This window comes from Fringilla coelebs, assembly GCF_963513975.1.
Source record: "Fringilla coelebs genome assembly, chromosome: 24".
NCBI lineage: Eukaryota > Metazoa > Chordata > Aves > Passeriformes > Fringillidae > Fringilla > Fringilla coelebs.
Window position 1 is genome coordinate 5817164 of NC_140050.1, and position 26850 is coordinate 5844013.

Here is a 26850-nt window from a genome sequence, read left to right on the forward strand (position 1 = left end):
ACAGGGACCGCCGTGTGCCCGGCGGGGAGGACCCCGTGGTGACACCTGGGAGGGGACAATGCCTCCGTGGTGACATTTCGGAGGGGACGGTGCATTCGTGCTGGTGACCTGGAGGGGACAGTGACCTCGGGGTGGTGGCCTGGAGGGGACAGTGACCTCGTGGTTGTGGCCTGGAGGGGACAGTGACCTCGTGGTGGTGGCCTGGAGGGGACAGTGACCTCGTGAGGACAGTGACCTCATGCTGGTGACCTGGAGGGGACAGTGACCTCGTGGTGGTGGCCTGGAGAGGACAGTGCCACCGTGGTGATGACCTGGAGGGGACAGTGACCTCGTGGTGGTGGCCTGGAGAGGACAGTGACCTCGTGGTGATGACCTGGAGGGGACAGTGACCTCGTGGTGATGCTGTGTAGGTGACAGTGACCTTGCAGTGACACCTCGGAGTGGGCAGTTCCTCTTGGAAGGAACGGTGCCCCCGTGGTGACACCCTGGAGGGGACGGTGACACATCAGAGGCCACCCTGCCAGCTCTGTCCCCACCTCAGGGCTCTTCCCCTGCCCCAACCCCGACCTCACCCGCGGGGTTTGGAACAGAAACGTGCAAACCCCCAAACCCGTCCGTGCCCGGGTGGGACACGGTGGCCTTGGTGGCAGGGAATGAGGACGCGGGGCCAGCCCCACTCCCGGTGCCACGAATCCCGCCGGGATCCACCGGCCCGCCCCGCCACCGGGGCTCGGCTCCGCGGCACCGTACGGGAGGGAAAGGGTTATTCCGACCGCGGCCGCCGACAGCTCCGTCCTCCCCGCCCGCCGGCTGGAGCAGCTCGAGGCACGGCCGGGCCCCCGACACCTCCGGGGGCGCGGCAGGGACCCCTCCCCGCGGAGCAGCCCCCGCTGGGCTCCGCGGGCTCGGTCCGGCCGGTCCGTCCCGCTCCGCCGGCAAACAACCTGCTCCTCCTGGGGTAAAGGTTTTCTTTCCTTCGCCTTTTGTTGTTTTTTCCCCTCGGCTGGAGATAAATTTGGCTCCGCCGGAGGCTCTGCCCCTCCTTGTTTGCGCTGCTTTGGGGAGGGGTCTCCCCCTTCTCTCCCTCCCCGCTCCCTCCCGGCCCCGTCCCTGGAACGGCCGAACCGGGGAGGGATCGGAGCCAAATTCTGCCCGTTCCTCCTCGGACTCTGCCCTCCGGCACCCCTTGGCACGGCCCCCGCCTGGGAAGGGCACAGAGGGCACGGGGTGGGGCACAAAACCCCCTCCCCTCTCCTCCTTTCCCATTCCCGGCAGGAATTCTCTCTCCCTCCAGCCTCCCCACCTCCCACTCCCGCCGAGCCCCGGCCTAAATTCCCTCAGCTGCCCCATTTGGGATCCCCCCACCCTAAAACCACCATGCCAGCCCCGCGGGGACCCCAGGACGTGGGGGCGCTCACCTTCAGCCCGTGGGACTACGGAGTCTTCGCGCTGATGCTGCTGATCTCCACGGCCATCGGGCTCTTCCACGGGCTGGCCAAGGGCGGCCAGAAAACCGCCGAGGATTTTTTCACGGGTGGCCGGAGGATGTCGGCGCTGCCCGTGGGCTTGTCGCTGTCCGCCAGCTTCATGTCGGCCGTCCAGGTGCTGGGGGTGCCGGCCGAGGCGTTCCGCTACGGAGCCAAATTCCTCGGGATGTGCCTGGCGCAGCTCCTCAACAGCGCGCTCACCGCGCAGCTCTTCCTGCCCGTCTTCTACCGCCTGGGGCTCACCAGCACCTACGAGGTGGGCACGGCGGCGACACGGCGGCGACACGGCGGGGACACGGCGGGGACACGGCTGGGGGGTCCCGCCGAGGGGGCGGGCATCGCCGCCAGCGGCTCCGGGCTCGACTCGGTGGATGAGACCCCTCGCGGGGGTGCGGACCCCGCTCCCGAGGTGGCCCCGGGTGTCCCCTCGCAGCGCCGTGGGACCCCTCGCACCCCGTGCCTTGGGGTTCTGGGGGGGTCTCTGTGTCCCCACCAACCCCCGGGGGGTGCGGACCCCGTTCCTCCTACCCCACGTGCTGTGGGGTCCCCCCCATCCCCTCTCCCCCCTGCCTTGGGGTTCTAGGGGGTCTCTCCCAGCCCCTCTCCCCCCCTACCCCGGGTTCTGGGGGTCTCTCCCAGCCCCTCTCCCCCCTTGCCTTGGGGTTCTGGAGGGGTCTCTGCGTCTCCCCCAAACCCCCGGGGGGTGCGGACCCCGTTCCTCCCGCCCCACGTGCTGTGAGGACCCCCCCAGCCCCTGTCACCCCTGTCTCGGGGTTCTGGGGGGTCTCCCCCAGCCTCTCTCACCCCTTGCCTCGGGGTTCTGGGGGGTCTCTCCCAGCCCCTCTCCCCCCTTGCCTTGGGGTTCTGGGGGGGTCTCTGCGTCTCCCCCAAGGCCCCGAGGGGTGCGGTCCCTTCTCCCCCCCCTACCCCGGGTTCTGCGGGGGTCTCTCCCAGCCCCTCTCCCCCCCTACCCCGGGTTCTGGGGGTCTCTCCCAGCCCCTCTCCCCCCTGTCTCGGGGTTCTGGGGGTCTCTCCCAGCCCCTCTCCCCCCTGCCTTGGGGTTCTGGGGGTCCCCCTACCCCGCCGGCCCCCGCTCCCCCTGCCGGGATTTTGGGGGTCCCTCCAGCCGCCCCCAGCCCCCGTCCAGGGGTCCCTCCGGGGTGGCCCCGAGCGCTCCTTGTCCTTGTCCTTGTCGCAGTACCTGGAGCGGCGCTTCAGCCGGAGCGTGCGGCTCTGCGGGACCGTGCAGTACGTGCTGGCCACGGTGCGTGCGGCGGGGACAGCGCGGGGACAGCGCGGGGACAGCGCGGGGGTGGCGGCAGCGCTGCCCCGAGCCCGGGGAAGCGCCCTCGGTCCCCGCTGCGGCTGTTTGGGCTGGCTCGGGCCAGAGCGGCGCGGCGGGAGCGCGGCTTGGAGAGAAAACAGCGCGGCTTCCCCGCCGTGTCACCTGCGGGGGACCCTGGGCCCCACTCGGGACTCTGAGACCCCCCTCGGGACCCTGAGCCCCCCCTCAGGACCCTGAGCCCCCCTCGGGACCCTGAGCCCCTTCGAGGGGACCCTGAGCCTCTCCTCGGGACCCTGAGCTCCCCCTCGGGACCCTGAGCTCCCCCTCGGGACCCTGATCCCCCACTCGGGGGGACCCTGATCCCACCCTCGGGGGGACCCTGAGCCCCCCTCAGGACCCTGAGCCCCCTCAGGATCCTGATCCTCCCCTCGGGACCCTGATCCCCCCCCTCAGGACCCTGACCCCCCCTCAGGACCCTGAGCCCCCCCTCGGGACCCTGAGCCCCACCTTGAGGGGATCCTGAGCCCCCCTCGGGACCCTGAGCCCCCCTCGATGGGACCCTGAGCCCCCCCCGAGCCCCTCCTCAGGACCCTGAGCCCTCCCTGGGGACCCTCCTCGGGACCCTCAGCCCCCCTGGGGACCCTGACCCCCTCGGGTGACCCTGACCCCCTTCTCAGGCCCCTGACCCCCCTCAGGCCCCTGACCCCCCTGGGGACCCCGAGCCCCCTCGAGTGACCCTGCCCCCCCTTCCCGCAGACGCTCTACACCGGCATCGTCATCTACGCGCCCGCCCTGATCCTGAACCAAGGTGCGCGGGGGCTCGGGGGGGCTCTCCCCGTCCCCGTGTCCCCCCCAGGTGACAATCCCCCCCCCAGGTGACAATTGCCCCCCTCGGTGTTGTCTCTTGTCCCCCAGTGACCGGGCTGGACATTTGGGCGTCGCTGCTGTCCACGGGCGTCATCTGCACCTTCTACACCACCATCGTGAGTGGGGGGGCGGGGGTCCTGGGGGGTCCTGGGGGGTCCCGAGGGGTCCCGTGGGTGTCCCTGGCTGTCCTGGGGGGGTCCCGGGGTGTCCCAGAGTGTCCCGGGGTGTCCTGGGGGGTCCCGGGGTGTCCCGGAGGGTCCGGGGGTGTCCCAGAGTGTCCCGTGGGTGTCCCTGGCTGTCCCAGAGTGTCCCGTGGGTGTCCCTGGCTGTCCTGGGGGTGGTCCCGGGGTGTCCCGGAGGGTCCCGGGGTGTCCCAGAGTGTCCCGTGGGTGTCCCTGGCTGTCCCGGGGTGTCCCTGGGTGTCCTGGGGGTGGTCCCGGGGTGTCCTGGAGTGTCCCCGTGGGTGTCCCAGAGTGTCCCTGGCCGTCCCAGAGTGTCCCGGGGGTGTCCCTGGCTGTCCCGGGGGTGGTCCCGGAGTGTCCTGGAGTGTCCCGGGGGTGTCCCAGAGTGTCCCGGGGTGTCCCAGAGTGTCCCGAGGGTGTTCCTGGCTGTCCCAGAGTGTCCCGGGGGTGTCCCTGGCTGTCCCAGAGTGTCCCGAGGTGTCCCAGAGGGTCCCGTGGGTGTCCCGGGGGGTAGCAGGGTGTCCTGGGGGTGTCCCGAGGTGTCCCTGGGTGTCCCGAGGTGTCCCTGGGTGTCCTTGGCTGTCCCGGGGTGTCCCTTGCTGTCCCCGGGTGTGTCCCGGAGGGTCCCGGGGGCTGTCCCTGGCTGTCCCAGGGGCTGTCCCGCTCTATCCCGGGCTGTCCCTCGCTGTCCCGGAGGCTGTCCCGGGCTGTCCCTGGCTGTCCCGGGGTGTCCCTGGCTGTCCGGGGGATGTCCCGGGGGATGTCCCGGGCTGTCCCGGGCTGTCCCTGGCTGTCCCGGGCTGTCCCGGGGGTGTCCCTGGCTGTCCCTGGCTGTCCCGGGGGCTGTCCCGGCTGTCCCGGTCTGTCCCGGGGGCTGTCCCGGCCTGTCCCGGCCTGTCCCGGTCTGTCCCGGTCTGTCCCGGGTGTCGCGGCGCTCAGCCCGCTCGCTGTGCCGCAGGGCGGGATGAAGGCTGTCATCTGGACCGACGTCTTCCAGGTGTTTGTGATGCTCGCGGGTTTTGTCGCCATCGCCATCCGGGGGTCGCTGCTGGTGGGGGGTCCCGCCGAGGTGCTGAGCATCGCCAGCAACGGCTCCAGGCTCGACTTCGCCGAGTGGGTACCCCCGACCCCCGCGGGACCCCCCTGCCCCTGCCCGGGGTCTGAGGTGTCACCGTGTCCCCTCAAACCCCGCGGGACCCCCCTGCCCCTGCCCCGGGGTCTGTGGGGTCACCGTGTCCCCTCAAACCCCGCGGGACCCCCCTGCCCCCGCCCCGGGGTCTGTGGGGTCACCGTGTCCCCCCGAACCCCGCGGGACCCCCCTGTCCCTGCCCTGGGGTCTGTGGGGTCACCGTGTCCCCCCGAACCCCGCGGGACCCCCTGCCCCTGCCCCGGGGTCTGTGGGGTCACTCCCAGCCCCTCACTTCTGTTGAGGGGTCACCCCCAGCCCCTCTCACCCCCTGCCCTGAGTTTTGGGGTCACCCCCAGCCCCTGTCACCCCTCCCCTGATTTCTGGGGTCACCCCCAGCTTCTCTCACCCCTCCTCTGGTTCTGGGGTCACTCCCACCCCCCCTCACCCCTTCCCCGGGATCTCTGGGGTCACCCCCAGCCCCTCTCACCCCCCTCCCCTGATTTCTGGGGTCACTTCCAGCCGCCCTCACCCCTCCCTGATTTCTGGGGTCACCCCCAGCCCCTCTCACCCCTCCCTGATTTCTGGGGTCACTCCCAGCCCTTCTCACCCCCTGCCCTGAGTTCTGGGGTCACCCCCAGCCCCTCTCACCCATCCCCTGATTTCTGGGGTCACCCCCAGCCCCTCACCCCCTGCCCCGGGTTCTGGGGTCACTCCCACCCCCCGCCCCCCCTTCCCCGTGATCTCCGGGTCCCCCCCATCCCCTGCCCGCCCTCCCGGGGCTCTGTGCCGTGCCGTGCCGTGCCGTGCCGTGCCGTGCCGTGCCGCGCTGACCGGGGCCGTGCCCAGTTTCAGCCCGGACCCCCGGCGCCGTTACACCGCCTGGTCCTTCGCGCTGGGCGGGACGCTGCTCTGGCTCTCCATGTACGGCGTCAACCAGGCGCAGGTGCAGCGCTACGTGGCCTGCAGGAGCGAGAGGGAGGCCAAGATGTGAGTCCGGACCCCCCGGGATCACCGGGAACTCACCGGAACGCCCCGGGACCCCCGGGAACTCACCGGGCCCATCCCCGGCAACTCTCCGGAACCCCCGAGATCCTCGGGAACTCTCCGGGCCCCCCCCGGGAACTCTCCGGAACTCCCCTGGCATCCCCGGGAACTCACCGGGCCCCCCCGGGACCCCCGGGAACTCACCGGACCCATCCCCGGCATCCCCGGGAACTCTCCGGACCCATCCCCGGGAACTCTCCGGGCCCCCCCGGGATCCCGGGAACTCTCCGGAACGCCCCCCGGCATCCCCGGGAACTCTCCGGACCCCTCGGGATCCCCGGGAACTCTCCGGAACCCCCCCGGCATCCCCGGGAACTCTCCGGACCCATCCCCGGGAACTCTCCGGCCCCCCCCGGGAACTCTCCGGAACGCCCCCCGGCATCCCCGGGAACTCTCCAGACCCATCCCCGGGAACTCTCCGCAACCCCCCCGACATCCCCGGGAACTCTCCGGAACCCCCGGGAACTCTCCGGACCCCCCCGACATCCCCGGGAACTCTCCGGGCCCCCCCCGGGAACTCTCCGGACCCCTTCGGGATCCCCGGGAACTCTCCGGACCCCTCCCTGACATCCCCGGGAGCTCTCGGGACCCCTTCATGGACCTTAAATTCCTTTGACACCCCTGCCAGGACCTTGCACCCCGAATTCCCCCGGTACCCCTGCCAGGACCTCGCACCTCGAATTCCCCCGGTACCCCTGCCAGGACCCGACCCTCCCTCCCTCACTTTCTGAGCCCCCCTGTGTGACCCCAACCCCCCGTGCGTCCCCTCCCGCCCCGCCAGGACCTGGCGCATCTCCGGTTGACCTGGCAGGACCCTGACCCGTGTGCCCCCCATGTCCCCCGTTCCCCCCGTGTCCCCCGTGTCCCCCGTGTCCCCTGTGCCCCCCGTGCCCCCCACGACCTGCTTGCCCCCCGTGTCCCCCGTGTCCCCTGCACCCCCCGTGTCCCCCGTGTCCCTATGTCCCGTGCACCCCCCGTGTCCCCGATGCCCCCCATGTCCCCCGTGTCCCCCGTGCCCCCCGTGTCCCCTGTGCCCTCCGTGTCCCCTGCACCCCCCGTGTCCCCCGTGTCCCATGTACCCCCTGTGTCCCCGATGCCCCCCGTGTCCCCCGATGTCCCCCGTGTCCCCCGTGTCCCCTGTACCCCCCGTATCCCCGATGTCCCCCGTGCCCCCCGTGTCCCCTGCACCCCCCGATGTCCCCGATGTCCCCGTGTCCCCCGATGCCCCCCGTGTCCCCTGCACCCCCTGTGCCCCCCGTGTCCCCTGTGCCCCCCACGACCTGCTTGCCCCCCGTGCCCCCCGTGTCCCCGATGTCCCCCGTGTTCCCCGTGTCCCCTGTACCCCCCGTGTCCCCGATGCCCCCCGTATCCCCCCGTGTCCCCCATGTCCCCCGTATCCCCGATGTCCCCGATGCCCCCCTGCACCCCCCGATGTCCCCGATGTCCCCGATGTCCCCGATGTCCCCGTGTCCCCGCAGGGCGCTCCTGGTCAATCAGGCCGGGCTCTTCTGCATCGTGGCCAGCGCCGTGAGCTGCGGGCTCGTCATGTTCGCGCTCTACGGCCGCTGTGACCCGCTGCGGGCCGGGGCCATCGCCGCGCCCGACCAGGTACCGACCCCGGCACCCCCGGGATCACGGCGGCCTTTGGGGTCCCGCGGGACCGGGTCCCTTCCAGGACCCCTCAAGCAGTGGGGTCAGAGGGGGTTTTGGGGTCCCCCGAGGTCCTGCCACTTCCAGGACCCTTCAAGGCAGTGGGGTTAGAGGGGGTTTTGGGGTCACACGGGATCGTGTCCCTTCCAGGACCCCCCAAGGCAGTGGGGTCAGAGGGGGTTTTGGGGTTCCCCGGGGTTCTGTCCCTTCCAGGACCGCCCCAGGCAGTGGGTTAGAGGGGATTTTGGGGTTCTGTCCCTTCCAGGACCCCCCAAGGCAGTGGGGTCAGAGGGGGTTTTGGGGTCCCCCGGGGTTCTGTCCCTTCCAGGACCTCTCAAGGCAGTGGGGTCAGAGGGGGTTTTGGGGTCCCCCGGGGTCCTGCCCCTTCCAGGACCCCTCAGGGGCACGGGGGTCCCTTGGTATCCAGATCCTCCCCATGACCCCCCCAAGGCAGTGGGGTCAGGGGGGATTTTGGGGTCCCACACGATCGGGTCCCTTCCAGGACCCCTCAAGTAGTGGGGTCAGAGGGGATTTTGGGGTTCTGTCCCTTCCACGACCCCTCAAGGCAGTGGGGTCAGAGGGGGTTTTGGGGTCCCCCGAGGTCCTGCCCCTTCCAGGACCTCTCAAGGCAGTGGGGTCAGAGGGGGTTTTGGGGTCCCCCGGGGTTCTGTCCCTTCCAGGACCCCTCAAGCAGTGGGGTCAGAGGGGGTTTTGGGGTTCCCCGGGGTCCTGCCCCTTCCAGGACCCCTCAAGCAGTGAGGTCAGAGGGGATTTTGGGGTCCCACACGATCGGGTCCCTTCCAAGACCCCTCAAACAGTGGGGTTAGAGGGGGTTTTGGGGTCACACGGGATCGTGTCCCTTCCAGGACCTCTCAAGCAGTGGGGTCAGAGGGGGTTTTGGGGTCCTCCAGAATCCTCATCTCTCCAGCACCCCCTGAGGATGTGGGGTGGGATTCTGGGGGGCTCCCAGGGGGTTTTGGGGTCCCCTAGATGTTCATCACCCCCTGAGGATGTAGGGTGGGATTCTGGGGGTTCCCAGGGGGTTTTGGGGTCCCCCAGATGTTCATCACCCCCTGAGGATGTGGGATGAGATTCTGGGGGGCTCCCAGGGGGTTTTGGGGTCCCCCAGATGTTCAACACCCCCTGAGGCATTGGGATGGGTTTCTGGGGCGCTCCCAGGCGGTTTTGGGGTCCCCCTGGTCCCACCCTCCCCCTGTCCCCCCAGTACATGCCCTACCTGGTCCTGGACATCTTTGGGGACACCCCGGGGGTGCCGGGGCTGTTCCTGGCCTGCGCCTACAGCGGCACGCTCAGGTGAGGAGGGGTCCCCACGGGGACACGGGCGGGGTGCCACCACCCCGGTGTCCCCACGGGGCTGACGGGGCCACCTGGTGCCCAGCACGGCCTCCACGTCCATCAACGCCATGGCCGCTGTCACCCTGGAGGACCTGGTGCGGCCGCGGCTGCCGGCGCTGTCCCCCAGGGCGCTGGCGCGGATCTGCAGGGGACTCTGTGAGTGCCACCGGGCTGGGGACACGCCGCGGGGACAGCGGGGGACACCCTGCGGGGATGGGACACGGGGACAGAAGGGGACACACTGAGGGGACAGCAGGGGACACACGGCGGGGACAGCGCCACGGGGACAGCAGGGGACACACTGAGGGGATGGGACACGGGGACAGCGGGGGACACACTGCGGGGATGGGACACGGGGACAGGAGGGGACACGCTGTGGGGACAGCGCCGCGGGGACAGCAGGGGACACCGTGCGGGGACAGCGCCGCGGGGACAGCAGGGGACACACTGAGGGGACACCGTGACCAGGGAGGGGACACACTGCGGGGATGGGACACGGGGACAGCAGGGGACACCGTGCGGGGACACTGCCGTGGGGGACAGCAGGGGACACACTGCAGGGACAGCGCCGCGGGGACAGCAGGGGACACGCTGCGGGGATGGGACACGCTGCGGGGACAGGAGGGGACACACTGCGGGGACAGCAGGGGACATGCTGCGGGGACAGCGCCGCGGGGACAGCAGGGGACACCGTGCGAGGACACACGGCGGGGGACAGGAGGGGACACACTGCGGGGACAGCGCCACGGGGACAGGAGGGGACACACTGCGGGGATGGGACATGCTGAGGGGATGGGACACACTGCAGGGACACCGCTGCGGGGGACAGGAGGGGACATGCTGAGGGGACAGCGTGACCAGGGAGGGGACAGCGCCCCGGGGACAGCAGGGGACACGCTGCGGGGATGGGACACACTGTGGGGATGGGACACGCCGAGGGGACACCGTCACGGGGGACAGGAAGGGACACGCTGCGGGGATGGGTCACCTCCTCCTGGGGTGTGCCAGGCTGTGCCGTCCCATTCCACCCTATGGATCCCATCTCAATCCCATCCCATCCCATCCCATCCCATCCCATCCCATCCCATCCCATCCCATCCCATCCCATCCCATCCCATCCCATCCCATCCCATAAATCCCAATCCCATCCCATCCCATCCTATCTTTTCAATCCCAATCCCATCCCATAAATCCCACCCATCCCATCCCATATTCCCTCAGCTCTCACCTTCGGCACCTCCTGCATCACCGTGGCCGCTCTGTCCTCGCTGCTGGGGGGGGGTGTCCTGCAGGTGAGAGCGCCCCCAGACCCCAAATCCCCTCCCTCGGCTTCTACTGCCCCAAAAAAACCCCCAAAAAAACCTAAAAAACCCCAAATCCCCCCAAAACCCCCCCCATGCTGGCTGTGCCCATCCGAGCGGGGACATTGCAGGGACACTGTGGGGACACGGCCACGCTCTGGTGGCACCCAGAGAGCCCTCGAGGGTGAAGGGGTTGGGGCAGTGCCAGCTCCTTCTGGAGCTCTCCCAGATCCCAGAAAAACCCCCAAAAACCCAAAAAATCTCCCCCAAACTCTCCGAATCCCCCCAAACCCCCTGCACTCTCTGTGTCCATCCGAGCGGGGACACCGCGGGGACACTGTGGGGACACCGTGGGGACACGGCCACGCTCTGGTGGCACCCGGAGAGCCCTCGAGGAGGGGGAGTTGGGGCACGACCAGCCCCTCCTGGAGCTGCCCCAGACCCTAAACAAAACCCCAAAACCCCAAGAAACCTCCCCAAACCCCCCCGTGCTGTCTGTGCCCGTCCGAGCAGGGACACAGCAGGGACACCGTGGTGACACGGCCACGCTCTGGTGTCACCCGGAGAGCCCTCGAGGGTGAAGGGGTTGGGGCAGTGCCAGCCCCTCCTGGAGCTCTCCCAGACCCCCCAAAAAACCCCAAAAAAACCCCAACCCCCCCCGAACCCCCCTGCACTCTCTGTGCCCATCCGAGCGGGGACACCGTGGGGACACCGTGGGGACACCGTGGGGACACTGTTGGACATGGCCACGTTCTGGTGGGGGAGTTGGGGCAGTGCCAGCCCCTCCTGGAGCTCTCCCAGACCCCCAAAAAACCCCAAAAAACCCCAAGAAACCTCCCCGAACCCCCAACCCCCCGTGCTGGCTGTGCCCATCCGAGCGGGGACACTGCAGGGACACCATGGGGACACGGCCACGCTCTGGTGGCACCCAGAGAGCTCTCGAGGCTGAAGGGGTTGGGGCAGTGCCAGCCCCTCCTGGAGCTCTCCCACACCCTAAAAAAACCCCAAAAAACCCCAAAACCCTCCCCAAACCGCCCTGAACCCCCCCTAAACCCCCCGCGCTGGCTGTGCCCATCCGAGCAGGGACACCACAGGGACACCGCAGGGACACTGTGGGGACACCATGGGGACATGGCCACACTCTGGTGGCACAGTCGAGGAGGGGGACTTGGGGCAGTGCCAGCCCCTCCTGGAGCTCTCCCACACCCTAAACAAAACCCCAAAACCCCAAAAAACCTCCTTGAACCCCCAACCCCCCTGAGCTGGCTGTGCCCATCCAAGCAGGGACACCACGGGGACACTGCAGGGACACCATGGGGACACGGCCACGCTCTGGTGGCACCCTTAAGGAGGGGGACTTGGGGCAGGGCCAGCCCCTCCTGGAGCTCTCCCAGACCCCAAAAAAACCCCAAAACCCCAAAAAACCTCCCCAAACCCCCCTGAACCCCCCGCGCTGTCTGTGCCCATCCAAGCAGGGACACCACGGGGACACCGTGGGGACACGGCCACGCTCTGGTGGCACCCTTAAGGAGGGGGACTTGGGGCAGGGCCAGCCCCTCCTGGAGCTCCCCCAGACCCTAAACAAAACCCCAAAAACCCCAAATCCCCCCGAGCAGGGCTCGTTCACGGTGATGGGGGTGATCAGCGGGCCCCTGCTGGGCGCCTTCGTGCTGGGGCTGTTCCTGCGGCGCTGCGGCAGCGCCGTGAGTGCGGGGCGGGAGTGGGGCCGGGGTGTGGGGTCGGGGTATGGGGTCAGGGATTGGGGTTGGGGTCAGGGTTTGGGGTTTGGGGTCAGGGATTGGGGTTGGGGTCAGGGTTTGGGGTTGGGGTCGGGGATTGGGGTTTGGGGTCAGGGATTGGGGTTGGGGTCAGGGTTTGGGGTTGGGGTCGGGGATTGGGGTTTGGGGTCAGGGTTTGGGGTTTGGGGTCAGGGATTGGGGTTGGGGTCAGGGTTTGGGGTTGGGGTCAGGGTTTGGGGTTTGGGGTCAGGGATTGGGGTTGGGGTCGGGGTTTGGGGTTTGGGGTCAGGGATTGGGGTTGGGGTCAGGGATTGGGGTTTGGGTTTGGGGTCGGGGATTGGGGTCAGGTATTGGGGTGTGGGGTTTGGGGTCGGGGTTTGGGGTTTGGGGTCACGGTTTGGGTTTGGGGTCAGGGTTTGGGGGTTATGGGGTTTGGGGTTTGGGGGTTTGGGGGTTTGGGGATTGGGGAGTTTGGGGATCAGGGTTTGGGGTTTGGGTTTGGGGAGTTTGGGGTGAGGGTTTGGGGGTTTGGGGTTTGGGGACTCTGGGGTTTGGGGAGTTTGGAGTTTGGGGGTTTGGGGATTGGGGAGTTTGGGGTTTGAGGATTGAGGTTTGGGGGTTTGGGGTTTGGGGACTCTGGGGTTTGGGGAGTTTGGGTTTTGGGGGGTTTGGGGTTTGGGGAGTTTGGGGTTTGGGTTTGGGGATTGGGGTTTGGGGGTTATGGGGTTTGGGGTTTGGGCAGTTTGGGTTTGGGGATTGGGGTTTGGGCAGTTTGGGTTTGGGGATTGGGGTTTGGGGTTGGGGTTTGGGGTTTGGGGAATTTGGGGGTTTGGGGATTGGGGAGTTTGGGGGTTTGGGGGTTGGGGTTTGGAGTTTGGGGGGTTTGGGGTTTGGGTTTGGAGGTTTGGGGAGTTTGGGGTTTGGAGTTTGGGGGTCAGGGATTGGGGAGTTTGGGGTTTGGGGAGTTTGGGGTTTGGAGTCAGGGTTTAAGGGTTTGGGGAGTTTGGGGTTTGGGTTTGGAGATTGGGGACTTTGAGGAATGGGGGTATGGGTTTGGGGTTTGGGGGTTTGGAGTTTGGGGAGTTTGGGGTTTGGGGATTGGGGAGTTTGGGGAGTTTGAGGAATGGGGGTTTGGGTTTGGGGGTTTAGGGAGTTTGGGGATTGGGGTTTGGAGTTTTGGGGTTTGGGGTTTTAGGGTTTGAGTTTGGGTTTGGGGGGTTTGGGGAGGGGGAGTTTGGGAATGGGAGGATTTTGGGGGTTCCGCCATTCTGCACAGCCACGGCGATATTTGGGATTTTTGGGGGGGTCTCTGCAGCCCCCACGGGCCCTGCTGATCCCTGTCCCCATCCCTGTCCCCATCCCTGTCCCTGTCCCCGTCTCATTCCTGTCCCTGTCCCTGTCCCTGTCCCTGTCCCTGTCCCTGTCCCTGTCCCTGTCCCCGTCCCTGTCCCATCCCTGTCCCATCCCTGTCCCTGTCCCTCTCCCCATCCTGTCCCTGTCCCCATCCCTGTCCCCGCCCCATCCCTGTCCCTGTCCCTGTCCCTGTCCCATCCCCGTCCTGTCCCCGTCCCTGTCGCTGTCCCTGTCCCATCCCCGTCCTGTCCCCGTCCCTGTCCCTGTCCCATCCCTGTCGCTGTCGCAGGGGGTGCTGGCGGGCCTGGCCGTGGGGCTGGCGCTGTCGCTGTGGGTGGCCGTGGGTGCCACCCTGTACCCGCCCAGCGCGGCCACCACGGGGGTGCTGCCCAGCTGGGGGACGCTGTGCCCGCCCCGCAACGCCACCGGTGCCACCGGTGCCACCAGTGCCACCAGTGCCACCAACGCCACCGGTGCCACCAACGCCACCAGCGCCACCGGCGGCCCCGCCCTGCCCGCGCCACCCCCGGAGCCGCTGCGGTGAGCGGGGCTGGGGACAGCGCGGGCCGGCTCCTGTCCCCTGGGCTGGGACAGCCCTGTCCCCGCTCCCTGTGACGTCACACCCCTGTCCCTGTCCCCAGTGATGTCACACCCCTGTCCCCGTGCCCTGTGACATCACACCCCTGTCCCCGGTGACGTCACACCCCTGTCCCTGTCCCCGGTGACATCACACCCCTGTCCCTGCTGGCCCTGATGTCACACCTCTGTCTCCATTCTTTGTGACGTCACACCCCTGTCCCCGCTGGCCCTGATGTCACACCTCTGTCCCCATTCTATGTGATGTCACACCCCTGTCCCTGCTGGCTGTGATGTCACATTCCTGTCCCTGTCTCCGGTGACGTCACACCCCTGTCCCTGTCCCTGCTGGCCCCGATGTCACACCCCTGTCCCCATTCTATGTGATGTCACACCTCTGTCCCTGTCCCCGGTGACATCACACCCCTGTCCCCGCTGGCCCTGATGTCACACGACTGTCCCCGTTCCCTGTGATGTCACACCCCTGTCCCTGCTGGCCCTGATGTCACATCCCTGTCCCTGCTGGCTGTGATGTCACACCTCTGTCCCCATTCTTTGTGACGTCACACCCCTGTCCCTGCTGGCCCTGATGTCACATCCCTGTCCCTGCTGGCTGTGATGTCACACCTCTGTCCCCATTCTTTGTGACGTCACACCCCTGTCCCTGCTGGCCCTGATGTCACACCCCTGTCCCCATTCTATGTGATGTCACACCCCTGTCCCTGTCCCCAGTGATGTCACACCCCTGTCCCTGCTGGCTGTGATGTCACGTCACTTCCCCTGCTTGCTGTGACATCACAGCAATGTCCCCGTCCCTTATGGTGTCACAGCCCGTCCCTGTTGGTTGTGACGTCACATCCCTGACCCCGTTCCCTGTGACGTCACACCCCTGTCCCTGCTGGCCGTGAGGTCACTCCCCTGTCCCCATTCTTAGTGACGTCACAGCCCTGTCCCTGTCCCCGGTGATGTCACACTCCTGTCCCTGCTGGCCGTGAGGTCACAACCCTGTCCCCATTCCCTGTGACATCACCGGGTCTCCCTGTAGGCAGTGATGTCACCGGGTGTCCCTGCTGGCGGTGACACCTCGCTGTCCCTGTGCCTTGTGACATCACATGGTGTCCCTGTGCCCTGTGATGTCACCAGGTGTCCCTGCCAGCGGTGACACCCCGCTGTCCCCGTGCCCTGTGATGTCACCGGTGTCCCCGTGCCCTGTGACATCACCGGGTGTCCCTGCTCCCTGTGACGTCACCAGGTGTCCCCGTGCCCTGTGACGTCACCGGGTGTCCCTGCCGGCGGTGACACCCCGCTGTCCCCTGTCACAGCCCGGCCATCCTGGGTGACTTCTACTCCGTGTCCTACCTGTACTACGGCGCCTTGGGGACACTGGGGACCGTGGGGACAGGGGCCCTGCTCAGCCTGCTGCCAGGTGAGCGGGGGATGGCACTGCCACCCCTGTGTCACCTCTGTGTCACCTCTGCGTCACTGCTGTGTCACTGCTGTGTCACCCCTGTGTCACCCCTGTGCCACCCCCTGTGTCACTGCTGTGTCACCCCTGTGTCACCCTCTGTGTCACCCCGTGTCACCTCTGTGTCACCCCCTGTGTCACCCCTGTGTCACCCCTGTGTCACTGCTGTGTCACCCCCTGTGTCACCCCTGTGTCACCTCTGTGTCACTGCTGTGTCACCCCCTGTGTCACCCCTGTGTTACCTCCCCATCACCCTGTCCCTGTCCCCCTCCTCTGTGACCTCATTCCCGTCACTTACTGTCACCTGTTCCTGTCACTGTGTCCCTGTCACCCTGACCCTGTCACCCCCTGTCACCCCGCTCTGTCACCCATCATTGTCCCCCTGTCCCTGTCACCCTGTCCCTGTCACCCACCCCTGTCACCCATCCTGGTCACCCTGTCACCCCCTGTCACCCCTCCCTGTCACCTGTCCTCATCACCCTGTCCCTGTCACTCTGTCCCTGTCACCCTGACCCTGTCACCCCCTGTCACCCCTCTCTGTCACCCATCATTGTCACCCATCATTGTCACCCTGACCCTGTCACCCATCCCTGTCACCCATCCTTGTCACCCTGTCCCTGTCACCCTCTCACTGTGTCCCTGTCACCCCTCCCTGTCACCCCTCCCTGTCCCTCCTGTCTGTCACCTCATTCCCATCACCCTGTCCCTGTCACCCTGTCCCTGTCACCCTGTCCCTGTCCCCCTGTCCCTGTCACAGTGTCCCCTCCGGCAGGGCCAGCCCGGCAGAGCCGCTGTCCCCAGGGCGTGCTGTGGTGGGACATCGTCAGGGCCACCCCCCCGGGTGTCCCCAAGGGTGACAGCAGCCCCGGGGCCACCCCCCCGGGTGTCCCCAAGGGTGACAGCAGCCCCAGGGCCACCCCCCCGGGTGTCCCCAAGGGTGACAGCAGCCCTGGGGACGAGGCCACGGTGACCCAGGCGCTGCTGGAGAGGGGAGGGGACACCCCGGTGTGTGTCCCCAAGGGTGGCACTGTCACCGAGAGCGACGTGTAGGGGACAGCGGGGTGGGGACAGCGGGGTGGGGACAGTGGGGTGGGGACAGCGGGGTGGGGACAGTGGGGTGGGGACAGCAGGGTGGGGACTGTGGGGACAGCAGGGTGGGGACACAAGGGGACAGCGGGGTGGGGACAGCAGGGTGGGGACACAAGGGGACAGCGGGGTGGGGACAGCAGGGTGGGGACACAAGGGGACAGCGGGGTGGGGACAGTGGGGACACGGTGCTGGACCCAATAAAGGAGCTGCTGGTCCTGGACAGAGCCTGTGCTTGGGGGGACAGGGAGGGGACACGGGGGGGACACAGGGAGGGGACACAGTGGGGGGATAGGGAGGGACAGGGAGGGGAATATGGGGAGGGGACACCTAGGCGACAATGGCCACACCCTGCCGAGCCCCGCCCACCTAAGTGACAACGGCCACACCCTGCCGAGCCCCGCCCACCCAAGTGACAACGGCCACACCCTGCTGAGCCCCGCCCACTCAGGTGACAATGCCGACTCCCGCAGGTGACAAAGGGCCCCTCCCTTCTAAGCCCCGCCCACTCAGGTGACAATGCCGACTCCTGCAGGTGACAAAGGGCCCCTCCCCTTTAAGCCCCGCCCACTCAGGTGACAATGCCGACTCCCGCAGGTGACAAAGGGCCCCTCCCCTCTAAGCCCCGCCCACCCGTCTGACAGCGGCCCCGCCCCTTTAAGCCCCGCCCACCCATCAGGAGCCGCTCCGGGCGCCGCCATCTTTGAACCGGGCACAGCCTCCGCCGCCGGCGGGCGTTGCGCGCGTTCCCCGCGGATTTTTTCCCCCGCGCCGCCCTGAGCGCGGCTCTCCCCCCATCCTGCCGCTCCCGCCGCTCTTTCCGCTCCCTCCGCCGCCGCTCCCTCCAAGAAGCGGCGCCGCCATGCCCGCCCTTGCCCTTAACCAACATGGCGGCGGCGCGCCCTGCCCGCCCTCGCTATGGAGGAGGGGGCGGCGGCGACGGCGCGCGGTGATGACGCACGAGGCGCGCGACGGCCGGGGCGGCGGGGCCCGGTAGGAGCGGGGCCGGTTCGGGGCCCGGTGGGGCTGAGGGAGCGGGGCGGGCCCGGGCGGGCAGCGAGGGCGAGGGACGGCACCGGGAGCACCGGGGAGGGCCGGGGAGGGGCGGCGGGGCAAGCCCGGGGGTTCCTTTCCGCCGCCGCTCCGGTGAGGCCCGGTCCCGGTGCCGCTCCCGGTGCCGCTCCCGGTGCCGCTCCCGGGCGGGAGGATGGATTTTAGTGAGGGTGAAAATGCTGGGAAAAGGGTTTTAGGATGGCTGGGAGGATGTTTCCGGGCGGGAGAAGGGATGAGTCCATCCCGGGCCTTGAGTCCATTCCCAAACCTCGCGAATGGAGCAGTGGTTTATTTTAAATTTAATTTAATTTAATTAATAATTATCTGCCATTAAAATCACAGCTCCCAAAGCTGTGATTTCCCCTCTCCACCCGTGTCTGGTTTTCCTTGGATTTGACTTTTCCCACCGTGGGGAACAATCCCGGCCCCTTTTTGGGGCTGTTTACCCAAATTAAAGGAGTTTCTCCCCTCCCTCCGCATCCTCCTGGATCGGGATAAATTCGCCTCAATCCCGATTTTTTCCTGGCTCGGGGTTTTTTTGGGATTTGTGCTTTTTTCCATGGGATCAGCCAGGATCTGGAGGAAATCTGGGAAATTTGTCCCAGGTTTATCCCGATGTGAGGTTGGGATAAATCAGGGGAGATGATCCCGGTCTTTTCCTCAGTTTTGGGGAGACTTTTCCCCCCAACAAATCCCCAAAATCTGGGAAGGGAAGGGGCAATTTTTGGGAAGGGGCTGTGGAGTTTTTGGGAAGGGAATGGGGAAATTTTTGGATGGGAATGGGGAATTTTTAGGAAGGGGCTGGAGAATTCCTGGGAAGAGGCTGGAAAATTTCTGGGAAGGGAATGGAGAATTTTTGGACAGGGAATGGGGAATTTTTGGGAAGGGGCTGGAAAATTCCCAAGGGAAACTGGGAATGGCTGAGGAATTTTGGGAAGGGAATGGAGAATTTTTGGGAAGGGGCTGGAGAATTTTTGGGAAGGGAATGGGAAATTTTTGGGAAGGAAATGGAGAACTTTTTGGGAAGAGGCTGGAGAATTTTTGGGAAGGGGCTGGAGGATTTCTGAGAAGGGAATGGGGAATTTTTGGGAAGGGAATGGGGAATTTTTGGGAAGGGAATGGAGAATTTTTGGGAAGGGAATGGAGAATTCCTGAGGGAATCTGGGAAGGGGCTGGGAAACTTTTGGGAAGGGAATGGGGAATTCCTGGGAAGGGGCTGGAGAATTCCTGGGAAGAGGCTGGAGGATTTTTTGGGAAGAGAATGGGGAATTTTTGGGAAGAGGCTGGGGAATTCCTGAGGGAAACTGGTAAGGGGCTGGGGAAATTTTGGGAAGGGGCTGGAAAATTTTTGGACAGGGAATGGAGAATTTTTGGGAAGGGGCTGGGGAAATTTTGGGAGGAGGCTGGAGAACTTTTTGGGAAGGGAATGGGGAATTTTTGGGAAGGAGCTGGAGAATTTTTGGGAAGGGAATGGGGAATTTTTGGGAAGAGGCTGGAGGATTTCTGAGAAGGGAATGGAGAATTTTTGGGAAGGGGCTGGGGAATTTTTGGACAGGGAATGGGGAATTTTTGGGAAGGGGCTGGAGAATTCCTGGGAAGGGAATGGAGAATTTCTGGGAAGGGAATGGAGAATTCCTGAGGGAAGCTGTGCAAGGAAACCTCAGGAACTCCCCGTCCCCATCCCCGCAGATTCCCGAGGGCGCAAACTCCCAACTCCCCCCGCCCAAACCTCACTCCCACTTTAAAAAACCCCCAAAAAACACCCCCAGACCCTGGAGGAACCCCGATTTTTCCCGGTTTCCCAGAGGGTTTGAGGGATGCCCAAGAAATTCCAGGGGGAGAACAGCAAGTCGGCGGCGGCGCGCGCCCGCAGGGCCGAGGCCAAGGCGGCGGCGGAGGCGCGGCGGCAGCAGGAGCTGGAGGATGAGCTCTGGAAGGACGAGGACAAACACGTCCTGAGGAAGGAGCAGAGGAAGGTGGGGATCCAAAATCCTGGGAAAAGGGAGGGGGAGAACCCTGGGAATGAGGGAGAGGAGGAGGAAGGCCGGGAATGGCGGCAGCAGGAGCTGGAGGATGAGCTCTGGAAGGACGAGGACAAACACGTCCTGAGGAAGGAGCAGAGGAAGGTGGGGACCCCAAACTCATGGAAAAGGGAGGGGGGAAAGGCTTGGGAATGAGGGAGAGGAGGAGGAGGAGGAGGAAGGCTGGGAATGGCGGCAGCAGGAGCTGGAGGATGGGTCCATCTATGGATCCATCCACAAATCCATGGGTCCCTCCATGGATCCCTGCATGAATCCATCCACGGGTTCCTCCATGAATCCATCCGTGGGTCCATCCACGGGTCCATCCATGAATCCCTCCATGAATCCATCCGTGGGTCCATCCATGGATCCCCCATGAATCCCTGTTCCCTCCAGGAAGAGCGGGAGAAGCAGCGCCTGGAGTAGCTGGAGCTGCTCCATCCATGGGTCCATCTATGAATGGGTCCATCCATGGGTCCCTCCATGGATCCCTCCACGGATTCCTCTATGGGTCCACCCATGAATCTATCCATGGATCCATCCATGGGTCCCTCCATGGGTCCCTCCATGAATCCATGGATCCCCCTACAAATCCATGGATCCGTGCATGGGTCCGTGCATGGGTCCATCCATGAATCCATGGGTCCATCCATTGATCCATCCATGGGTCTATCCATGAATCCATCCATGAATCCATGGATCCATCCATTGATCCATCCATGGATCCATCCATGAATCCATCCATGGATCCCCCCACGAATCCATGGATCCCTCCATGGGTCACTTCATGGATCCCTCCATGGATCCCTCCATGAATGCATGGATCCCTCCATGGGTCCATCCATGAATCCATGGATCCCCCATTGCTCCCGTTTCCCGCAGGAGGAGCGGGAGAAGCGCCACCTGGAGCAGCTGGAGCTGGAGCTGCTCCATCCATGGATCCATCCATGAATCCATCCATGAATCCATGGGTCCATCCATGAATCCATCCATGAATCCATCCATGGATCTTTCCATGGATCCCTCCATGGATCCATGGATCCCCCATTGCTCCCCGTTTCCCACAGGAGGAGCGGGAGAAGCGGAGCTGCTCCATCCATGGATCCATCCATGAATCCATCCATGAATCCATGGATCCATCCATGAATCCCTCTATGGATCCATGAATCCATCCATGAATCCATCCATGGATCCCTCCATGGATCCATGGATCCCCCATTGCTCCCCGTTTCCCGCAGGAGGAGCGGGAGAAGCGCCGCCTGGAGCAGCTGGAGCTGGAGCTGCTCCATCCATGGATCCATCCATGAATCCATGGATCCCTCCATGGGTCCATCCATGAATCCATCCATTGATCCCTCCATGAATCCATCCATGAATCCATCCATGGATCCTTCCATGGATCCCTCCATGGATCCATGGATCCCCCATTGCTCCCGTTCCCCGCAGGAGGAGCGGGAGAAGCGCCGCCTGGAGCAGCTGGAGCTGGAGCTGCTCCATCCATGGATCCCTCCATGAATCCATGGGTCCATCCATGAATCCATCCATGAATCCATGGATCCATGGATCCCTCACCACTCCCCGTTTCCCGCAGGAGGAGCGGGAGAAGCGCCGCCTGGAGCAGCTGGAGCTGGAGCTGCTCCATCCATGGATCCCTCCATGAATCCATGGGTCCATCCATGGGTCCATCCATGAATCCATCCATTGATCCCTCCATGAATCCATCCATGAATCCATCCATGGATCCTTCCATGGATCCCTCCATGGATCCATGGATCCCCCATTGCTCCCGTTTCCCGCAGGAGGAGCGGGAGAAGCGCCGCCTGGAGCAGCTGGAGCTGGAGCTGCTCCATCCATGGATCCCTCCATGAATCCATTGATCCCTCCATGAATCCCTCCATGAATCCATGGATCCATGGATCCCTCACCACTCCCCGTTTCCTGCAGGAGGAGCGGGAGAAGCGCCAGCTGGAGCTGGAGCTGCTCCATCCATGGATCCCTCCATGAATCCATTGATCCATCCATGAATCCCTCCATGGATCCATGGGTCCATCCATGAATCCCTCCATGGATCCATGGGTCCATCCATGAATCCATGGATCCATGGATCCCTCACCAATCCCCGTTTCCCGCAGGAGGAGCGGGAGAAGCGCCGCCTGGAGCAGCTGGAGCGCCGCAAGGAGCTGCAGCGGCTGCTGGAGGAGGAGGACTCCAAGCTGAAAGGGAAGAGCCCCAAGCAGGGAAATCCTGGGAAAATCACCCGGGCCCAGATCGAGGAGAACGTCCGCAAGGAGCAGCGGGAACACACGGATGCAGGTTTGGGAATTCCCTGGGAATCCTGGGCTGCTGCTCCAGGAGACGCCTTGGGAGTGGCTGGGGGGGCCTTGGGGTTCCCATTCCCTGGAATTGTCCCCAAAAAATCCTGGGTGTGGCGCTTTGGGGACGGGCTTGGTGTGGGGTTGGATCCCAAAGCTCTGTGCTGGATGTGGAATTCCATAAAATTCCGTGGTTTATATCCCTGGGCTTCTTAATTTTCCATGTCCGTGTTGTTCCCACTCCCACATTTCCTATTCCCATTCCCATTCCCACATTTCCTATTCCAAATCCCACATTTCCCATTCCCACATTTCCTATTTCCATTCCGACATTTCCAAATCCCACATTCCCAATCCCACATTCCCAATCCCACATTTTCCATTCCCACATTTCCTATTCCCAATCCCACATTCCCACATTTCCCAATCCCACATTCCCACATTTCCCAATCCCACATTCCCACATTTCCCAATCCCATTTCCACATTTCCCATTCCCACATTTCCCATTCCCATTCCCCATCCCAAATTTCCTATTCCCATTTCCAATCCCACATTTCCCAATCCCACATTTCCCAATCCCATTCCCACATTTCCCATTCCCACATTTCCCATTCCCACATTTCCCATTCCCACATTTCCCATTCCCACATTTGCCATTCCCACATTTCCCATTCCCACATTTCCCAATCCCACATTTCCTATTCACATTCCCACATTTGCCATTCCCACATTTCCCAATCCCACATTTCCCATTCCCCCGTTTTCCATTCCCATTCCCACATTTCCCATTCCAAATTCCACATTTCCCAATCCCACATTTCCTATTCCCATTCCCACATTTCCCATTCCCAATCCCACATTTCCCATTCCCAATTCCACATTTCCCAATCCCATTCCTACATTTCCCATTCCCCCATTTCCTTTTGCAGAGGAAAAACTAATTTTTGTTTTTAAGGAAAAATCGAGCATTCCAAGGAAAACAAATGGAATTTTCCAGAAGAAAAATTTGAATTTTTTTTTTTTTTAAGAGGGGAAAACTCCAGATGAAAAATTGAATTTTTTAGAGAAAAAAAAATAAGATTTTAAGAGGGGAAAACTGATTTTTGGTGGAGGGGGAGGGTTGAGAGGAAAGCGTGAGGGGTCACGGGTGGGTTTTTCCCGCGGGAACCCCTCGGCATTCCCGGTTTTCCCGGCATTCCCGGTTTTCCCGGCAGGTGAGAAGGAGAAGTCGCACCTGGAGCTGCCGCTGGAGGAGAACCTGAACCGGCGGCTGCCGGAGGAGGGCGCTGTGGAGGCGCGCAGCATCGAGGACGCCATCGCCGCCCTCAGGTGCGCCCCCAATCCCCCCGAATCCCCCCAAAAATGATCCCCCCTCCCCGGGGGGAGATCCCGGCGGGAGGGGGAGGGGGAGCTGGGAGAGGGGGTGAGGGGGTTCCTGTGGGGTTGGGGTGTCCCTGGAATCTCGTGGGATTGGGGTGTCCCTGGGATCTGTGGGGGGTTCCTGTGGGATTGGGGTGTCCATAGGATCCCTGGGGGGATTGGGGTGTCCGTGGGATCCCGTGGGATTGGGGTGTCCGTGGGATCCCGTGGGATTGGGGTGTCCCTGGTGCCATCCCCTCGGCATCGGGGCCATTTCTTTGGGACTGTGTCCCTCATGTCCCCAGCGTGTCCCAGCCCTGTCCCTGTCCCCCTGTGACCATGTCCCTCCCTGTCCCCCTGTGACCATGTCCCTCGTGTCCCCAGTGTGTCCCAGCCCTGTCCCCATCCCCTTGTGACCGTGTCCCTCGTGTCCCAGCCCTGTCCCCATCCCCCTGTGACCATGTCCCTCCCTGTCCCCCTGTGACCACGCCCCTGGTGTCCCCAGCGTGTCCCAGCCCTGTCTCCATCCCCCTGTGACCATGTCCCTCCGTGTCCCCAGTGTGTCCCAACCCTGTCTGTCCGTGTCTCCATCCCCCTGTGACCATGTCCCTCCATGTCCCCAGCGTGTCCCAACCCTGTCCCTCCGTGTCCCCATCCCCCTGTGACCATACCCCTCGTGTCCCCAGCGTGTCCCAGCCCCATCCCCCCGTGACCATGTCCCTCCCTGTCCCCCTGTGACTGTGTCCTGTGTGTCCCCAGCGTGTCCCAGCCCTGTCCCCATCCCCCTGTGACCATGTCCCTCCCCATCCCCCCGTGACCACGCCCCCGTGTCCCCAGCGTGTCGCAGCCCTGTCCCAGCCCTGTCTCCATCCCCCTGTGACCATGTCCCACGTGTCCCAGCCCTGTCCCAGCCCTGTCCCCATCCCCCCGTGACCACGCCCCCGTGTCCCCATGACCACGCCCCCCGTGCCGTGTCCCCCCGTGACCACGCCCCCCTGTCCCCAGCGTGTCGCAGCCCCTGGAGCGCCACCCCGAGCGCCGCCTCCGCGCCGCCTTCGCCGCCTTCGAGGAGCTGCAGCTGCCGCGGCTGCGGCGGGACAACCCCAACATGCGGCTGAGCCAGCTGCGCCAGCTGCTCAAGAAGGAGTGGATGAGGTCCCCCGAGAACCCCCTCAACCAGCGCCACAAACCCTACAACAGCCACCAATAGCCCCGGCCGGCCCCGCCAGGACCCTCCTGCCCACCCCGAGGGCCTTTTGGGGCTTTTTGGGGCTTTTTGGGGCTTTTTCTGGTGGATTTGGGGTGAACTCGAGGTCGGACTGATGGCGCCTGCTCCTGCCCGGAATTCCCTGGGAAAGGCGGCTCCCAGCAGCTCCCAGTGGCACCCAGTGGATCCCAGTACATCCCAGTGGCTCCCAGTGGCTCCCAGTGGCTCCCAGCAGCTCCCAGTGGATCCCAGTGGATCCCAGTGCGTCCCAGCGGCTCCCAGTGGATCCCAGCGGCTCCCAGTGGCTCCCAGCAGCTCCCAGGGCGTCCCAGCAGCTCCCAGCGGCTCCCAGTGGTCCCAGCGGCTCCCACTGACTTCCAGCAGCTCCCAGCGGCTCCCAGTGGGTCCCAGTAGATCCCAGCACCTCCCAGAGGGTCCCAGTGGGTCCCAGCCGGTCCCAGTAGCTCCCAGCGGCTCCCAGCGGGTCCCGGTGGGTCCCAGTGGGTCCCAGCAGCTCCCAGTGGCTCCCAGCGGCTCCCAGTGGGTCCCAGCACCTCCCAGTGGATCCCAATGGGTCCCAGTAGCTCCCAGTAGCTCCCAGTAGGTCCCTGTCCCAGCCCCAACATGCGGCTGAGCCAGCTGCGCCAGCTGCTCAAGAAGGAGTGGATGAGGTCCCCCGAGAACCCCCTCAACCAGCGCCACAAACCCTACAACAGCCACCAATAGCCCCGGCCGGCCCCGCCAGGACCCTCCTGCCCACCCCGAGGGCCTTTTGGGGCTTTTGGGGCTTTTTGTGTCTCTTTCTCGTGGATTTGGGGTGAACGAGGTCGGACTGATGGCGCCTGCTCCTGCCTGGAATTCCCTGGGAAAGGCGGCTCCCAGCGGCTCCCAGCGGCTCCCAGCGGCTCCCAGCGGCTCCCAGCGGCTCCCAGTGGCTCCCAGTACATCCCAGCGGGCCCCAGTGGGTCCCAGCGGCTCCCAGTAGCTCCCAGTGGATCCCAGTACATCCCAGCGGCTCCCAGCGGGCCCCAGTGGGTCCCAGCGGCTCCCAGTAGCTCCCAGTGGATCCCAGCGTGTCTCAGCGGCTCCCAGCGGCTCCCAGTGGGTCCCAGCACCTCCCAGTGCATCCCAGTGGGTCCCAGTGCATCCCAGCGGCTCCCAGCAGCTCCCAGTGGCTCCCAGTGGGTCCCAGCGGCTCCCAGCAGTTCCCAGTAGATCCCAGCGGCTCCCAGTGGCTCCCAGCGGGTCCCAGCAGTTCCCAGTGGCTCCCAGTGGCTCCCAGTGGCTCCCAGCGGCTCCCAGCGGCTCCCAGTGGGTCCCAGCGGCTCCCAGTGGGTCCCAGCAGCTCGCAGCAGTTCTCAGCGGCTCCCAGTGGCTCCCAGCGGCTCCCAGTGGATCCCAGTGGCTCCCAGCGGCTCCCAGTGGGTCCCAGTGGCTCCCGAGCTGCCCCTGGCGTTCCCTCCTTGGAGTTCTGGAGTTGGAAAGCGCTCCTGGGCTGTGACCCCGGAGAGATTCCGGATCCTGGATAGGCCCTGGGTGTGCCTGCTCCTGTTTGTCTGGGATTGGGACATCCCTGAAACCTCTGAAATCCCTGAAATCCCTGCTCCTGGGACATCCCTGAAATCCCTGAAACCCCTGAAATTCCTGAAATCCCTGACATCCCTGAAATCCCTGAAATCCCTGAAATCCCTGCTCCTGTTTGTCTGGGATTGGGGCAGCCCTGAAACCCCTGAAACCCCTGAAATCCCTGAAACCCCTGAAATCCCTGAAATTCCTGCTCCTGTTTGTCTGGGACTGGGACAGCCCTGAAATCCCTGAAATCCCTGCTCCTGGGATATCCCTGAAATCCCTGAAATCCTTGAAATTCCTGTTCCTGGGACATCCCTGAAATCCCTGAAATCCCTGCTCCTGGTTCTCTGGGATTGGGGTATCCCTGAAATCCCTGCTCCTGGGATATCCCTGAAGCCCCTGCTTCTGTTTTTCTGGGACTGGGATATCCCTGAAATCTCTGCTCCATTTCCTTTGGGATTGGGACATCCCTGAAATCCCTGCCCCTGTTTCTTTGGGATTGGGACATCCCTGAAGACTCTGCTTCTGTTTTTCTGGGATTGGGGTATCCCTGAAATCCCTGCTCCTGCGACATCCCTGAAATCCCTTCTCCCATTTCCTCTGGGATTGGGGTATCCCTGGAATCCCTGAATCCCTGCTCCTGTTTCTTTGGGATTTGGACATCCCTGAAATCCCTGTTCCTGGGGTATCCCTGAAATCCCTGAGATCCCTGCTCCTGTTTCTTTGGGATTTGGACATCCCTGAAATCCCTGTTCCTGGGGTATCCCTGAAATCCCTGAGATCCCTGCTCCTGTTTCTTTGGGATTT

At 64.6% G+C, this 26850-nt stretch overlaps 2 protein-coding genes across 2 annotated transcripts; both read left to right on the forward strand.

Moving 5' to 3' along the window:
- Positions 1-1377: 1377 nt before the first annotated feature.
- SLC5A5 (solute carrier family 5 member 5) lies at positions 1378-16997 on the forward strand (the record flags this gene model as incomplete). The annotated part of the gene is made up of 15 exons (XM_084221348.1): positions 1378-1743; positions 2686-2751; positions 3529-3580; positions 3688-3755; positions 4780-4934; positions 5797-5937; positions 7473-7602; positions 8870-8958; positions 9044-9156; positions 10222-10292; positions 11918-12004; positions 13683-13933; positions 15292-15395; positions 16207-16329; positions 16855-16997. The coding sequence occupies 15 exons, from the start codon at positions 1378-1380 to the stop codon at positions 16995-16997; spliced, it is 1959 nt and encodes a 652-aa protein (XP_084077474.1).
- A 398-nt stretch (positions 16998-17395) lies between these two features.
- Positions 17396-24617, forward strand: CCDC124 (coiled-coil domain containing 124). The gene is made up of 5 exons (XM_084221194.1): positions 17396-17513; positions 19379-19549; positions 21727-21907; positions 23123-23237; positions 24273-24617. The coding sequence occupies exons 2-5, from the start codon at positions 19391-19393 to the stop codon at positions 24475-24477; spliced, it is 660 nt and encodes a 219-aa protein (XP_084077320.1). The 5' UTR covers positions 17396-17513; positions 19379-19390; the 3' UTR covers positions 24478-24617.
- The last annotated feature ends 2233 nt before the right edge of the window (positions 24618-26850 follow it).